The sequence below is a fragment of the Hirundo rustica genome, chromosome 8 (assembly GCF_015227805.2).
Source record: "Hirundo rustica isolate bHirRus1 chromosome 8, bHirRus1.pri.v3, whole genome shotgun sequence".
Lineage (NCBI taxonomy): Eukaryota > Metazoa > Chordata > Aves > Passeriformes > Hirundinidae > Hirundo > Hirundo rustica.
Genome location: NC_053457.1, coordinates 20,475,652 through 20,492,856, shown reverse-complemented (window position 1 = coordinate 20,492,856; position 17,205 = coordinate 20,475,652). Strand labels below are relative to the sequence as shown.

Below are 17,205 nucleotides of genomic sequence, written 5' to 3'. Positions count from 1 at the left end.
AATGCATGTTGGAATTTAAATCTGGTATAAAATGGGGAATGATTTGCAAATAAAACCTTAGAAGTTTTTCCTCTCAGTTTATTCATATTAACCAGAAACACTTCTAAGCCTTTTCCTTCTTGAACTCTAAAATGCAACAATACAGTTTAGAATGCACAACCAATCTATTTTACTTGAAAATGAAACCTGAGTAAAAGCTGACCTTCTTAAGTTTAAATAAAATGTTTGACATTCCCAGAGGTTTTGGGGTTTGTTTGTTTGTTTTCCCCTTTGAGGGTGCTGAAAACTACTGTGGATATTCATTGCTCGTCTGGCAAAAAAATGCTCACAAGGAATTGATAACTGCAAATTCTAATTTTGGGGTTGGCTGGGGTTTTTTTTCCCCCCTGCAGGACTACTACAAAGTTTAATGTGTTTTAAAATATCTTGTTAAAAACAGAAGTGCTATTTTAGGATATATTGTTTTATTATCAACGTACTTCAGAATATTGAAAAGCTGAAAAACTTGTCTAAAATAATCAACAAAAAAAATCTGAAGCACCCATGTGAAGCAAACCTAGAAAAACCCCTTTTTCCCCTGAAAGGTGTATCATCTCCAAAGCTCAGTTTTTCTTACAGTGGATTTGTATGATATAACATGGCTATCTGTAACTATGACTTGCTGGAACAGGAATTGATTAAATATTACACTCAGCACAATACTTACAGGAATCCATTTCCCTTGCAAGGACGTGTACTGATACCTTGTGTCTTCTGGGAGCATCTATTGCCAACAGCACCTAGAGTAAAAATATACCAAGTCCTTCAGGTGTAGGAAGTATTCCTTAGACATTGTAAAATAGTAAAAAGAATGAGACCATTTAAATTTTAATTTAAGCCTTAAAATGAGGGATGAATTTTGGGATGTGCCTTCAAATATTATTAAAAGTAATCTATACAGTACTCCTAATCAAGTTAAGCCATTCATGTACTGCTTGGAACTCCGAAAAACTCTAAGTAAAAGAAATTCAGCCATTAACTATCATAGGATCAGGAATGCAACCTAAAATCTCTGCAGAATTTTCAGTCCCTAGCAGCCTTCTGGAAGCACATCACCCTGAACACAACCATTAAATTCAGCGGCACTATCTCACCAATCTAGCCTGTTATTTCTGCTCTGCAATGTTGGATAATCATGTATTGAGCACTGGTGTAAGCAAAATAGTACAGATTCCTACTAACACAGAATATACATACTTGTTCAAGTTATCATTTATTAAACAATAGGTACTGAAATTCCATTTACTAACTTTGCCTTTGCTGCCTAACTTCACATATGCTATCATACTATTAAAAAATTAAACAACCCCTCTGCCCAAGAGAGGAAAAAAAGACAGACACACACATGCCATGCTTCTTCATGGGCAGAAATTTTTCTACCCTATAATAAATTCTGAAGACATTAAGTTGATCTTATTTTCCAAAGAACTCCCTGAGCTACCAGCTGCTCCCTAAGTAATAAAACTCCATGAGCACTTTGCAATATAGGGAAATACCATCATCTATTACACATTGCAAAACAGAATGATGCCCAATTTTATTTTTTATACTGGTGGGGGGTGACAGGAACAGGACAGGGACACATTTCAATTACTTATATTGGATACCCATCTCAGTTAAAAATGTGCAATTACTGCATCATTATGCTGTTCCTTTGCTCTGCTTAACCATTAGAGGAAGAAAAATCCCTACTGATTTACAATGAACAAAGCTTTAAAAATATCTGTTTTATTCACAATTCATGCCCATAAAGTAAGCTGAATCATTGATTGGCTGAAAAAAAAGATAAAAGAACAAATGTGCAATTTTGACCAGTCTTGGTCATAGAGCAGCACATTTTATATCCATAAAGAAAAGATAAATGAAACAAGAAGAGCCAGCAAGGAAAAAACCACAAAAACCCCACTATCATTCTGTGCAATTTTTACAGTTACTATTAAACTAAGTAATATTCAGGAAATACAAGATGCCCGCATCCATTTTCTCATCTACCCAAAAGAGGTGTCAGCATACCCCTTCAGAGCAAGCACAATTAAGATTCAGTTGTACCTCCATCTCATCCTAAGCAACACTTCAGCTGCATGAGTAACTTACCTTGTAGAACTGTATAATGTCATCCTTGGTCAGGGTCTTTAGATAAGCCACTTCAATGTTATCTGCACAACAATGGTACAAATTAGAGTAAGCCTGCAGACCACAGCTGGTTATTAGCACACTGCTTATACCAAGTATACTTCTTTCAAATTCAGATGCTGTAACTGACTGCAAATGAAAAGCTTTTCATTATTATCTTTCAAGTTAATACTTGCTTCACTAAAAGTGTCAGTAGTGTCATTTCTTGGCAGAAAATTGTATTTCAGTAAGTCTATTCGATTGGACTTACTAAAAATGCACTTTTGATGAATACTGATTGCACTGTGGGATATTCAGTAGCTAAAATAGATGCGCCTACTCCTGTATGTTATCTTCAAATCAGTTACGCATTTCTAATGCACACTGGTTATAGATGGCTTTTATCCACAGTTAGGAAACAGGTAGGACATACTTTTACAGAAACGTTATGGAGTGGTGCCTACATACCCATTAAGCAGTAGTCACACCTTTAAGATATCTGGGGACAACGTGTTTCAGTTGCTACATTCCTTCATATTAATTAAATTGTCATGGACTAATCACCGAATACCATTGTTGTTAAAGCAGAAAGGTTTCTTGTAGGCGTGCTTGCTTTTCTTAGGATTAGTAAGATCAAGGAAGAAACACGTGCAAGAGAACAGGCAGCGAACAAGCCTGTAACGCAGGCGGTAAGTAATATGAACTTCTATATGGAGGAAATAAAAAAAAAATCAACGATACAGTTTGGAAAACTAGGTAAGATTTGGGAGAAAACAATAAAAGTAGTAATATTAGAAATGTACAAACAAAAAATCCTTCCTCTTCTTAAGGCTGGAATATGAATTTCTGATTTCGACAATTCTAGTCACATTAAAATCATTAATGACATAAAATTACTAGTGGGCAGAGGGGAATTAAAGATATAAAAGTCAAGGGAAATAGTAAGTGGGATTTAGATATGAAAAACAGGGCTAACTTAGCAGTAAGAAATTCCAGAGAGATAATATTGATTCAATTATGGTATAAACAGAACCACTTCAGGCAGAGAAAAATCAGACTATTTCATCAGACACAAAAAAAAAAGTATTTCAAGTGCTAAGTTTCCAAGTTTCCATGCCACTTCTTAGGCTCAGGCATAAAAACTCGTAAGTAGCTCTTAATCTCTCTAGCCCAAGCCAGATGACAAGTCAAAATTCTTCATTATTAAACAGCTCAGTGAGTCATCATGAAGCAAGAAGACTGTATTTGCTATCATGGAAAGCCAATACGGTGCACAGAAAGCAGAAGAGAAATCACAGAATACAGAATGAGTTTTATGGAGCGAGCATATTATGCATGAAGACAGAAAATTACAGCTGTGAGTGAGAGTCGAGACATGAAATTGTCAGGAAAAACTGATCTGTACCTAAACTGATTATTTTTTTTAGTGTTAGAAACTGTATTACTGATGTGCCTAACTGTATTCGTAATGTATCCCAGTACTTAAAAAAAATTAAAAATACATCTTAAAAATATTTTTAAAAAATACAACTTAAAAATTATGTAGGACCACACAGTAAGTAATTGTCAGTTCATTCTCAGCAACACCACTAGAAGCTGGATCTCATTTGGTCTCCTACAAACGTATAACCTTCAAAGCGTCACAGATGAAAAACACAAAAAAATTAGTGTTTCTTCAAATCCACTCTAAGCTGAGACAGACTGCACATTAGTTAAGATACCTGCTGCTGCCTCTGCCAGCATTCCCTCAAAACAACTGCACAACGCAAAGAGAAATAGGGTTCATATGGATGTGTGCACTGCCAGGACTGTCGGCGTGTATCTGACTGCATCTCAGGGAAATAGACAGTAAATTATCTGCAGGCTATGTAAAAGTTTAAGTTGTTCCCAAACGAATGTGACACTCAACAGTCACAAACGCAGCCAAACGAGAGCATTCAGTTTTAAAGGAATTACCATTTGTCTTACCTCTGTCAAAGTTATACTGCTGGGAAATGATTTCTCCCCAGTATTTAGCACATTCCGCAGACAGCTTCTTTGGTTTGTCTAGACGACGGATTGCTAAAGCTTGGATGTGTTTTTGGAAGGCCTCTTCTGTCATGTCTTCTATGCATTTCTCCATAGTTTTTAAGAACGCTTCGACTCTGCTCTCTAAATAGTGTGGTGGTTTTTCAGATTGGATAATAAATCGCAGTCCTTGGATGCCATTAGCCCGACGTGGGCCACTGAACACAATGTAACCTTGGCAAAAAAAAACCAGCCACAAATTAAAAGAAATCCTTCGGCGTAGCATTGAACTTGCCAAAAGCGGCATGTCTGGCAAGAATGCAGCATTATGCTAACTTAATTCTGTGTTATAAATAAAATAACGCAGGTTTTCAAAACGTGTCTCCGTGTTTTTTTAGAACATCTTTATTTCACTGAGGTTTAGGGGAGGGCCAAGGAGGAGATGAGGCATGCTAAGACAAAACAAAAGCAATTCTGTCATCAGGATCAGATGAATCCAGAAATGAAGCTGTAGTCTAATGCTTCATTAGACTCAAGAAACTTTTTATTTTTTCATAATGTATAATATGAATTCTCTTTTCTGCAAAGTAAGACCACTACTTCCCATTTTATCAGTTAGAGAAAAAGTATTATTCCCTTCCTTTTTGTTGCAGGCTTTTCTAATCTGAACAACTAATCCTTTCTTCAGTCTTCCTCTACCCTTTTAATAACAAATCTATCACATTTCAGTCTTTTAAATGTTGTTTTGTAGTTTTCCTACAGTTTCATGACGCTCATGTCAAAACTGCTTACACTATTTCAGAGTTTTCATCTGAACAACTTAGGAATATTACTGTGAGTGCATCTTGAACGCTTCCATTTATATATCCCAGCATTTTACACAGCAACGTGACACTGCTGATTTATGTCCTACTTCTGATCCACTGTACCCTGCAGCGTTTTCTACAAAATTGTTACCTAGCCAGTGCTTCCTGGCTTGTATCCGTGCCATTGGTTGTTCCTGCCAAACTAATCCTAACAAATTGCACCTTATCTTCATTCAAGTCATGTTTCCAAAATGTCAAACTAATTTTAATTCTAACTCTATCTTCCCACATACTTGCAGCCTCTCCCAAATTAGTACTACCTGAAGATTCTGTGAGTATCCTCACTCTTCTATCATCCAGAATTTTGATGAAAATGTACCATGGAACACTGGATCACAGCAGAGCTCTGTAGAACACAGTTTTCCAAATGAACCATTCTCTATTCTCCAGTCGTGACTGGAGAATAAGTGACTTCCTAAGTCCTGTAACCAAATGCGTAGTTCTTCCACCTAGGTACTTCAGTAGAAGTCTATCAGTTACCTTCTATGAATTTAGAACTAGCTTGAAAATTTATTCCACATTTTCCTGGAATTAAACTGCCTAATCTATCATTTCCTTGCTTTTTCTCTTTCATTTTTTTAAAGGAAACATGTAGCATTTAGCTGTGTCTATCTTTCCAATACCCTATGATGCACAGATTTTCCATTATAGGACTTCTAATTCCAGGATTTCCTAATTTCATTCTTTGGAACAGAATGCCAAGTTCATCACACTTTGAACTTTTTAAAAGCTTCTAATTTAATCTGATTAATCTGTTCTTTTCCTGTTCAAAGGTAAGACATGAACTTTGATCACCAGTGTTTATTTTGGAAGTCATCTGACATTTTAAGTGAAAACTAACTAAGCCCACCTGAATTTTCTGATGATTTGAACATTCTGATTTTAATGATTTGAACACTTTGATTTTTTTACATCATTGCCAACTTTTCTCCTCTACTTTCTCATGCTGCTGAGCAATTCATTAAAAGAATTCTTGTTACTACTTCTACTGTTTAGGAAACTTCGAATTCTTGAACTTCTTTCTCCCTAAGATTTCGCAGAAATCTTACTAACAAGTCCATGAAGTTTACTGGATTTTGATGGTATTTCTACCATCTCCCCTCCTAAGTCTCGTGAGCTCTATTATTTGGCATTTAAGAAGTGCTGGACTTAACCAGTTCTTCCTCAGTTACCTCTCTTAAGCTGTTACTTCCAACTTCTGTACAAAACCTGCCATCAGCACACTTAACCCTGTTAAACAACCTGGGCTCTATCCTATTTTCAGCAGGTATAAAGACAGCTGAAATCTCTCTGATGAATATTGTACAGCTGGTTCTGCTAGTTGCTCACGAAAAGCCTAATCTTGCCTGACATCTCTGGCAGTCATCACACTGAAATATTTTTCTGCTTCTCACCTTTGGAAAACCTGTACTCCTCCTCACCAGTATTTCAATCACGTGAGCTGTCACACAAAGTCTCCGTCTCTCCTTCTGTTTGGAGTAACCTCACCAGTTCTCAGCCTCGCTGGCTCACGTAACAATTATTTGCACTTACTGGTGAACAGCTACAGTCTTAAAAAGCCTGAAATGTATTTAGGTTTTCACCAACATGGTATCTTACCATTACCCACACAGCAGCATTTCTAAAATAGGGCTTATAATTTAACAGTGGGACTCAGTGATCTTAGAGGTCTTTTTCAGCCAAAATGGTTCTGTGATCCTATGAATCATGAAGTGCACCTGGAAGTAGGATCGCAAGCAGGAAACATCAAACTACTACTGATTCTCAAAGAAGATCGAGAAATTTACGGAACTGATCCAATCTCCTTTTGGTAAATTCTAATATGAAGTTTTCTGTAGAGTGATCACACTTTTCTGAGTTGGAGTTGATTTCAGATATTTCAGACATCTTAAAAATCATGCCTGCTTGTTCTTATTTTAGACTCTGTGCACAGTAAAATTTCTTTGAGTCATCAGCAGTTAAGATGATTTCCATTTACCGAGTGCCCTTTAAATGGCATTCACCAGGCAGGGAGAGAACACCTCCTCGGGTCTCGTGCGAGCGCGTGACTGTGCCAGCTCCTGTGCACACACACACGGCCGCTCCGCTCCGCAGAACTCACCTAACTGCTCCTGCGTGCGCAGGGTATTGAAGCACGGCTCCGAGATTATCTGGCAGAAGAGCTCCAAAAACATATTCTCAGAAGTGCTCTGCATGTCTGTCTGGTAATATATTTCAATGCCACAGTTGTTATGAACTTCATTTCTCTGCTGATATACAAACCAACCTCCTAAAAGACAAGGTTAAAACACTGACGTTCGCGAGAGTGCACATTCTCACTGTCTGCAGGTCTAAGGTTCGAGGGATGGAATTATAATAAGTGGTTTAGGACTGTTAGAGCAGAATTTCCACTAAGAGCATACTTTTCATGAGACAAGAAAAGAATGTATTATTTCACCATCAAAATGTTGCCGCTTGGAAACATCAGCAAGTAAATTCAAACTGGCTGCTTCTCTTCAAGCAAACGTTTTTGGAACTGCAGTGAAATTCTACATTGCCTCTACTGTGTAAACACTTTTCTAAAGACAATCTGCCAGAAATTATTATGAACATTAAAAATAATTCAGCATTTAATACCAGCAACTTCTTTTGTATATTGCAGCTTCCACAGATGATCAGCTACGAGTAATTTACCTTGTCAGTATAGCTACATATGCCTCTCTCTTCACTCCCAGGAATACCTTGAACCTCCTTTCTTATAAAAAGCACTTTTTTCACCATGAAAGTAAAAGCATACAAGCAGCGCTCTACAAGACTAAAAGAATTGGTGTAAGATAAAAAAGTTATTTGTGTAAGAGCTTTTTGTTTTTCCAAAGAGTAATTAAGTGCGATTTTTAATGGTCAATTAATGCTCAGAAATGCTCAAAGAATGGTGTTTATCAAACGTAAATACTATGTGTAGCAGAGAGTGGGACAGGGTTCTTATTTCCATATATTATAACAAGTGACTTAGAACTGATGTGCAGTATCCTATGATCATACAAGTGCTTGGGGTTGGCAGTCACCAAAAGACTGTCCACGTCATCCCAAGAAGTCCAATTTACACACACAGATTAAAAATTAAATCAAATTAATTGTCAAGTATCCTAGAAAGGTCATGTATTAGTACGTAATTTCAACAGTAAAACCACACCCTACTATATTTCTGAATTTTAAGTTTAAAATAACTTGAAGTAAGTTTGACTTCAAAACACACTCCTAGCAACACAGTAACATGCATTTTAAAATGCAGCTAGCTAGGAGAATCTCAATTTAATGTACCTTAAATATTGTAAATACATCACTTACTGTCAGGAAGCTGCACTTCTCTGTACCTCACTAGCTGACTGGGAAGCAGTGGCTTTGTATGAGCATGCTCAATGAGAGTGTCCTCCACCATCTGCGTAATTCCTAACGCAGCCTGGAAAAGAAAACGTAAGAGGATTTTTAATGATCGTTAGTTATTCTGTGTTCAGCAGCAGCGTTAAGACTTTCCAGTTATTGATGGTGCTGGGAGAGAAAAGAAAAAAATATCAGAAAGAGAAAGTAAAGTAATTTTAATTCAATAAAAATACAGTAGAAGTTAAGCGGATGAGAGAAAGTGGGAATGTGGAGGGCAAGAGAGTTTTTTCATGACCTCTTTATGTTTAAATTGTCTACACATCTAACCACTCCTTCTTCTCCCCAGTGCTTCTGTAATTAAACCTCAATGGGCTTGTATTTTTTTTTTCCACTTTCCCTCCACCACCTGGTGTGCTCATGTTTCAAAGTGAAAATGAGGTATCTCAAATGTATGTCTGCAAAGCAAATGGCATTTCAGTAGACGAAAATTTAAGAAAACAAATGGTTATGGTCAAGGATGCATTTTATTGATGTGTTGGCGGTGTTAAGACTCATTGCCCAAATACTTTACTTCATGGATTACAGTAATAATAAAACAAATAAATAAATAGTGAAAAAAACCCTGAAAGTCATTACTTTCATTCAAGGATTTAACCTCAATAGCTTCACCTCTTAAGGGTTATGTGTTCTTGTAGCCTGCACACTGGAAATTACAGGAACTTGCTACAAAATAATTTTGGCTGAAATCTAAAATCTCTCACTCTGCATTGCCATAAACTCACAACACAAGTGATTTTATCAAAAACATGCAAAAGGTTTGAAAACCCAAGTATCAGAATGAAATTAAAGAAAAAAATAGGCATTTCAAGCAGCTAGATAAACCTAATTTTTCAAGTCCAGATTCACCGAAAAATTTTTTCATGACTGAAAGGTGTCACAAGACAATGTAAATTTTGATTTAATTTTAGTCAGAAAAAATTCTTAGGTCCAGGTTAAAATGGTTGAGTTTTATCAGTGATTATCACATCATGGGCACTGGAGGACAGACAACTTTTTCTACTTGCATCCATTCAGGGAGGTTTGCAGATAATTCCTAAACATTATACAGCAATGGGTGTACCAGGACATCCTTCCCAGTTCTTCAGCTGTAGGATTTTCAATAGCCACCCATTATCCCAAGTAAAGAATATAATTCTCTGACATAACTGCATCATCATGGAAATCTAAAAAAATCTGGGCATTCAGTTCTATTTCCAGAAACAACTGACTTTTGTATACAAATACCTAAGAAATAAGGAAGGAAGAAGAGGCTATTTTTAAATTTTCCTGCCAGAAGAAAATTTTTTTAAGTACTTTTTATTTTTTTAAATTTTTTAGTAAGTACTTTAGAGACATTCTTGACAAAGAAAAGTTTCTCTCCATGCTATTAGCTCCTTCCAATCTTATTTTCTCCTTCCTTACAAGTTAACTTTCTCCTCCATACATTCAGCAGTCACTAGCAGTGTCTGTAAAAGCTCCTGCTAGTAAACTACCCCAGAGCTGTTCTAACACAAAATAGTGTAAACAAGCCTTACCAAAAAAGAAAGCAAAAACATATAAGAATTTGTATCGGTATATGTATTCAAGTACTTCTTAAGATTTTGTATGCAAATACAAACTGCTGCTATTTTAATGGAAGAGAAAACAAATGTTTTCTGAGTTTTACTTCCCTGAGAGTTGACACTCGGCTTTTTATGGTCCACCGTTTCCTGTTTAGCTATGTACAAACTACTTAATTTGGAAGAATACTGTATTCTTAATTCTTTGCTAGTTATTCTGAAAGTTTTCAATGAAAAAAGCAAGATCTGCAGCACATCATTCCTTCTGCAGCTTGATCACAGTAATGACATGCAGCATAGACTTTCAAATACTTAAGTCCTAAATTGTTTTTATTACATTTCCAAGAACAATACAGAGGCAGCACTTAGCCTAATAAAGCTAAAGTGGAAAAAATTACACTCTCATACTCCTATAAAGATAAAAAAAGTACAAAGTTAATTTATGAAATCACATTTGGCAAACTGCTTCAGGATCTGCAAAGATTAAACTAGTGCTCCATTTTTATGCTGCTTTTAAATAAAAACTGCTTTATTAAGAAAGTATCAGACCAACCTGTTTTGTTATATTGCCATGGAGAAGAGCTTCAATGTGTAACCGTGACAACAGCTGTGCTATGAAGGCCTTGAGACGGGGAAGGGTGACATCTACAATAGATATTTAGACAGTTAAATCACTCAAATGCAATTTTAAATTATGAAAGACTTAAGTCTAAGTCATCCTTAGATACAGTGCATTTCTCAGAGGAGGAGAAATTTGTCATTATGTTGAAGCGAATCTCTCCTTAAAAATGCAATACTGGAATGCTTCCAGGTCTAAATAGCAGCACTCATCATATAGCTCATTTCACTTAGAATTCACATGCTGTCTTGACCCAGATTAAAAAAAAAAAAAAAAAAAAGAAGCTGTCATTCCAATCATGCTGAACAAACACTCATTCTCCAGAGAAAACACTTGCAATCATTCAGGTGGTGTTCCAAGGAAAAGCCCTAGTTATTTACTAAACAAGCAGCATGTTCTTTGTAATGCTCAAGAAAGACACTGTACATCTGCCACCCAGACTAAAACAAAGAACCTCAACTCAAATATAGTGTTTTCATACCAACTTTGGAACAAAGATACACAAGAAAAATATTCTGGCAATATATGCTAGAGGACACATGCGCAACACATACACACACATTCTAGCCAGCCTGTCCTTGCAAAGTAGTTTTTATACATATATATGCACACTATAGTTTAACATATACAATCAATGGAGTAAGAGGAAGGATGGTTGGATGGGGTGCACATGGATACACACTCTGAATGAAATCCCTCAGATAAATACAAAAGCCAGGTATTCTTCTTCAAAAGAAATGTCAGTGTATTCCAAGAAGACAATACAAGACATTTTGCTAACTGTCCCAGGAACAGTAATAATAATAATACACCACAGTAAAATACAGGTAGGGAAAAGTTCTTCAGCTATTACTACAAACATAGAATTACCACAGAATGGCTTGGGTTGAAAAGGAACTTAAAGATCATCTAGTTGTGACACCCCTGTCATGGGCAGAGACACCTTCCACTAGGCTGGCTGCTCAGAACTCCACTCCAGCTGGACTTGAGAAATCACTTAAATCTCTTAATCTGAAATTTCTTCTTCCTTCAAATATACTGGGGTGTCTACTTTGTGCTAAGAGCCACAACGTTCTTTATTACTGGTCATTATCTACAGCATGTATTATCTACAGAAACATAAGCTAGGATTCCCCAATAACAGTAAAAACAAAATAGTTTGCACACTGAGAAGTACAATGCAGATACACTCCAATGTGCCTGTGAGATGTCAACTAGAGCCAAATGGTTTTACTGATGTTGATTACACACTGGATTCACCATATCCAGGTTCATACACCGCCAAAGTTAGTAAAGTTTTGCCTGAACTTCTACCTGTGAGTTTTGCCATTTGAGGCCTTGCCCATGAACTACTCTACTTTTTTGAAACTGGAGGGAAAGTGCAGCATGACCAGCATCAGCTCAGGCCTGGCACTGCAGGGGCTTCCCTTGAATAGTGAGCAGAGTCCAAAACAGATACCCTCAATAGTTAAGTAATGTAAGAAAAAAAATAATAGAGTGGCAGAACATTACCATCTAGAGCTTCTTTTAATTCATCTTTGGTCCAAGCAACTTCTGTCATCAGGAGTCGAAGATAATACATTGCATGCTGGTGAGGCTGTTCAGCCCTGAAGTTGTTAAGTGATCTCATGTACTAAACCAAAATAATCATGTTCAAGTTAGAAATTTAGAAATAGAGTTCTAAACATATTAACATTGTACTCTTAACTTTGTATCAAAAAGATATGATTCAGATATTGAGAAAATTCTCTTGCTTGTTAGAACTCTTTAAAAAATTGTGTTATGTGACCTTAGTAATGATGTGGGCTTTCTAAGCCTTTGGATTAAGCAGAAATCATTAAGATACTTGAAATGTGCATGAAATCAAACTTGTCCATAAAATGAATGCCTAGAAATTAAATTACTGCAGTTAAACAAGAATTTAGATCAAGTTGCTCTACCCAAGAAACTTGCATTCTATGATTTCTGACTAAGGGTGGGAGACCACTGCTAACAGAAAATGTATTTTTCTCCCTGATGACTCCTATGGCTGACTCGGTTACACAAAATCTGGAGCATCTGGAAAATTCTCTGCATGTTTTGCATGGATAAAGGAGGTATGAGAAGAACCAGAGAGCTTCTGCAGAACTCTTTTCTAGTCCAGCTCGACTTTTACAAAATAAACAAACCCCTTCTCTTCTACCAGAGAAACTGGAAAGTGCAAACTAATAGCATTGGCAAGCTGGAAGCACTTCCAGTGCAGGAAAAGAGAGACTCATTTCAGGGCACATGAGTGACCAACAGCAAGCCTCAGGTTGCTAAGGATGTATCCTTCTGTCTGCTCCAAATAGAAGCCAGAAGTTGGTATCTCCCTTATCTGTTCGGCGTAGACATGGGGAAAAACCCGCAATCTCCCCAGCTGATGTAACTTCTAGAAATCAGCATGTACTAAAGGTGGTTGCCTTTGCACCAAAGGATCACAGCCCAGGAGCCAAGACAAATCGGAGGAAAAGAAATGTTGCAAACTTTTTCAACACTTCCTTTCCCCCTTCATCTTTTTCCCTCTTCTTTCATGGCTAAGTCCTGCTGAAGCCTTTCCAAATCGCAAAATAGGATATAGATTTTCCCCTCCATCCCCCTACTTAGATTCCTACTTCAACCAAAGCAAGCTGTCCTTCCTTGATACATTGTAAGAAAGACTGATTAAAAAAGATTCCAGGACCAGTTACTTTTACCCAAAGAATGTTATATACACAACTCTGAGGAACTCACAGCCACCAAAAAGAAAAAAGCATCTGAAGCCCCATTAACGCAGAATTTCACTCTCTATTTCCACAGTCGGTCAGCCCTCAGATCTCCTATCAGGTCAATGCATTCAATTTTCAATTACTCCAAAATGTGAATTTCTCAAGCAGCTTACCGCTTCCTTGATAATTTCAAATCGCTTTTCATCGATCTCAAAAGTGGCCATTTTCTCAATGATCTTCTTGAGCAAGATGTGTTGCTTGTCATTATAACCTTTCACGGAGAGCTACGGAAAAAGAGCATAAGTTGCTTTAAATGTGGAAGATAAAAGAGTAAAGCTGTTACCAAGTTTTGTACAATTCAATGAGCAATGCACTGTTCAATACTTACGCTAAATTCACCATTACGGAACATTTAATCATCCTTAAGTTAAATCCCTTTACCAATCAAAAGGTAACTGACAAATATAATATTGCATATTTGCACAGGAGTTCTAAATGCACAGAATGAATGTAATTTCATGTTGGTGTAAGGAAACTGTACTCGGAATAGAGATTTTTTAATGATTACAGTGTTGAGTCTTGGAGTACTGAAACGGCTTTAATCTAGGTTTCTCACTTTAGCAATGAAGTCTGGATTCACAACCTTCTAAAATACTCTCTCTAATTTACTTTTACCCTTGATTCATATCTGTGCTGTTTATCAAAGAATATTTAAGTGGAAGAAAACAAAATTACAAAAAAAGGGGTGCTATGAACAGAAGCACACTTTATAACCAGGATGCTACTCAGCTGAAACATCAAGGCAGTCATCCCAGAATTGTAATGATACATTGATCTGATCATACATATTTTTGAAAGTATAGATGAAATAGACTTGCTCATTTAAAAAATAACATTATAATTACTGTATGATTTCATCAAGCTACAGAAAATTTCTCTGGCAAAAAAAAAAGGCATTAAAAGGTGGGGTTTTTTTTTTGCAGGGAAAAACTTTGAACTGTGGTATCTTGAACCAGGAATTTGATGGGATTTGTGCAGTTTGGAGTAAAATTAAACTTTAGAACACAAACCAACATACATAATTCCTGCTTTTCAGCAGGAAGACTTTTTTTTTTTGTTCTGCAGTTGCAGAAACATAGCTGAACAACGAATTTGAAGAAAAAGTTATCATAAATGGATTTATGACAAAGGCTGTTATCCTAAATTAGCACAGGGACCCAAAGTGTTCAACAATCACCATGGGAGACTTCTCAGAGTAACATCTGCCCTTGCTCAAAGCATCAGTATAGTCATTAATAAGTTACACTTATTAACTATAAAACTTCTCACAATAAGGAAAGTAATTACAAAGTCTTAAATAATATTTAAAACAACTGACTAAAAATTAAGAAAATTACACCTTTTTTTTTTTTTTAAGGAATTAACCCTGATCACAGAAACACTGGCAAGCCTTGAAACTGAGGAAAACCATGTCTGCAATAAGTCAGGTGAATGCAACCAAGAAATCAGATTTGTGTTGGATTAAAGAAAAAATGCAGCATTCTCTCATATAGAAAATATTAAGACTACGTTCTTCTACTAAAATGCTTTGGAAAGGACCGCTTGTACAGGAAATTTCAAAACACATTGTGGCATATAAGGGTGGCTAAGAAAACCTTTTAACCAAACTTCAAGAGAGACTACTAAGATCTCCTATCATAAATCTCATTGGAGAAGCTGAGTAAGAAATAAGCATTTATCATAAGACTAGTATTTATCAAGTATTGTTAGCCCTTTTTAACAGATATAAACATGTGATAAAAACAAAAGAAAAAGCCATCAATATCCAGCATTGCATTCTAATGAACACATACACAATCCATCTCCACAGCTCACTACAGCAGAATTAGAGAATTATAACAAAGTCTGTAAAGTTGAGGATTCATTCAACAGAACAGTTAATCTTTTTATACAGAAACTAGTAACAGTACTTTCCAGATTATCATGCAAGCAAGTAAAAATGTGAACCAGAATGCAACAATTGCACTACACACGCGTTCACAAGACACTGCAATCTTGAACAGGTCACTCAGTACTGATTAAAATACAGTCTTGCATTGCCTTTAATTCATGAGATATATAGCAAGGAAAAAAAACCAAAAAACATTAACCATCTCATTTAGAAATGCAGAAGTCAAATGTTTTCTCCAAGCTCAACAACTCCCAAGCTGTTTCATTTCCTCCTGCGTTCTTTTCTTACTTACAAGTATTGCATTCATTCCTGATGCAATGCCATAGACCAAACCTGAGAGGCGTGCTGCATATGTATACTCTTTTAAATCATCCTTCAATAACCTGATAAACAGGTATGTCATGTTGCAATGGAGAGGATCAGCATAAATGTAGCGACTAACAAAAAGAAAAACAAAAGAAATGCTTTGATACCTCAGGCAGTGACAAGGTAATGGATGAAGAAACATGACTGAAGAGTATGTATATGCAGCCTCATGATCAGTAGTTCTTGAACAGGAAAGCAGACGTACACTGTTTATTTAATAAAATGAAAAGGGGCTCTTTTACCCCATCAGTCAGAAAGTTTTTAGTAGATATCTGACCAATAAATATGTAAGCTTGGATTGGGGTTGAGGTTTGTTTTTTTTTTAATGGAGGAAAAAATCTTAAAACTAATTAATTTCACGAATGATATTAAAAAAAAAAAGAAGAAAATTTGCTTAATGAGAACTAAAAGACTTTTGAAGACTTTTAACAAAATTCAACTTAAAATTCAAATCAAAGAAAGGATGGCTAATAACCAAGATCAAAAGGACTAACAGCCTTTATTTTTCATTGAGAAGTCCTTCCATCAAATCAATATTAAAATGTTGATGAGTGGAAGTAGTTTTAAGGCTCTAAGCTTTTCCTTGATTTGGGTACTTACATACATCCCATAGATGGTATTTTGGAGATCATAGTTCAAGCCAGCTAGTTCTGCTGCATATGCATACTCGTTGAGGGAGTCTTTGAGTAGTTCAAGGTACAAATAGGCCATGTTACAATGCAAGGGATCCACGTAAGCAAATGGGCTGGAAGAAAATGTTGAAAGCAAAATATGCAGTTTAAAATGATTTCTCTGTTTCTTTTGGCCTTTTAAGTTTGATCTGAAGGAAACAGTATTTTCAGTGTTTTTATGCTGATGGATCCCATTCTGAAGGACTCCTATTTTGAAGCCAAATACGAACACATCTGAAAAGAGTTACTTAGCTTGCATATGGTTTGATGACTAAATATACTCAGGATCCCAGAGATGTTCTATTTGTGCTCATAAATCAAGACATGTTTTATTTACTTGGCTGCACAGTCAGAATTCACCAGTTTCTTTCACTCAGAAACTAAATATACCAACATAATTTAACAGACCAAACTGAAGGTCCATGTACTGAACATTAAACTAATTAATACTCATATACTATCAGTTTCTATTACAAAAATTAGGAGATCAGTAATTTGTGGCATGACAATATGCAGTACATGTCACGGTCAGCTCGGGAGAGAAGTCTGGTATATCCATTTTCTTGTTACCATAATTTTTTGTGTTATTTTTTTAATGGCAACAACTCTCCAAAACCTACTGTAGCATTAGGAGCACATGATCACATGCAACACTGCTGCAAATTTCTCAGAGAAATGCAGCTCAAAGACTCAAGCCATGTTTCAACCACGCTAATTGTTAAATACCTGTCTGTTTGAAAGATTTGAGAAGACAAGTCATTTGTACTATATATATTGCTAAAATCTCTGCAGTGCATGTAAATTCATTAACGATTTCACAGAAATGATCAGCAGCATCTGAAGCATTTGCTGTCAGGTTACGGGTTACAATTCAAACCTGACTTTTTCCT

At 36.2% G+C, this 17,205-nt stretch overlaps 1 protein-coding gene across 4 annotated transcripts in view; it reads right to left on the bottom strand.

Moving 5' to 3' along the window:
* The window catches only part of IDE (insulin degrading enzyme), a 64,506-nt gene that overhangs the window by 4,876 nt on the left and 42,425 nt on the right, over positions 1 to 17,205 (bottom strand). For 3 of the 4 annotated variants that reach the window (XM_058421639.1, XM_040070592.2, XM_040070590.2), the window contains exons 15-23: positions 16,245 to 16,389; positions 13,501 to 13,611; positions 12,114 to 12,234; positions 10,536 to 10,627; positions 8,352 to 8,463; positions 7,126 to 7,293; positions 4,120 to 4,392; positions 2,134 to 2,195; positions 707 to 779 (exon numbers count right to left, since the gene is read on the bottom strand). In XM_058421639.1, coding sequence (XP_058277622.1) covers positions 707 to 779; positions 2,134 to 2,195; positions 4,120 to 4,392; positions 7,126 to 7,293; positions 8,352 to 8,463; positions 10,536 to 10,627; positions 12,114 to 12,234; positions 13,501 to 13,611; positions 16,245 to 16,389 — 1,157 coding nt within the window. Of the gene's footprint in view, positions 1 to 706; positions 780 to 2,133; positions 2,196 to 4,119; positions 4,393 to 7,125; positions 7,294 to 8,351; positions 8,464 to 10,535; positions 10,628 to 12,113; positions 12,235 to 13,500; positions 13,612 to 15,570; positions 15,716 to 16,244; positions 16,390 to 17,205 lie in introns of all 4 variants that reach the window. The other variant, XM_040070591.1, reaches the window with a different exon arrangement.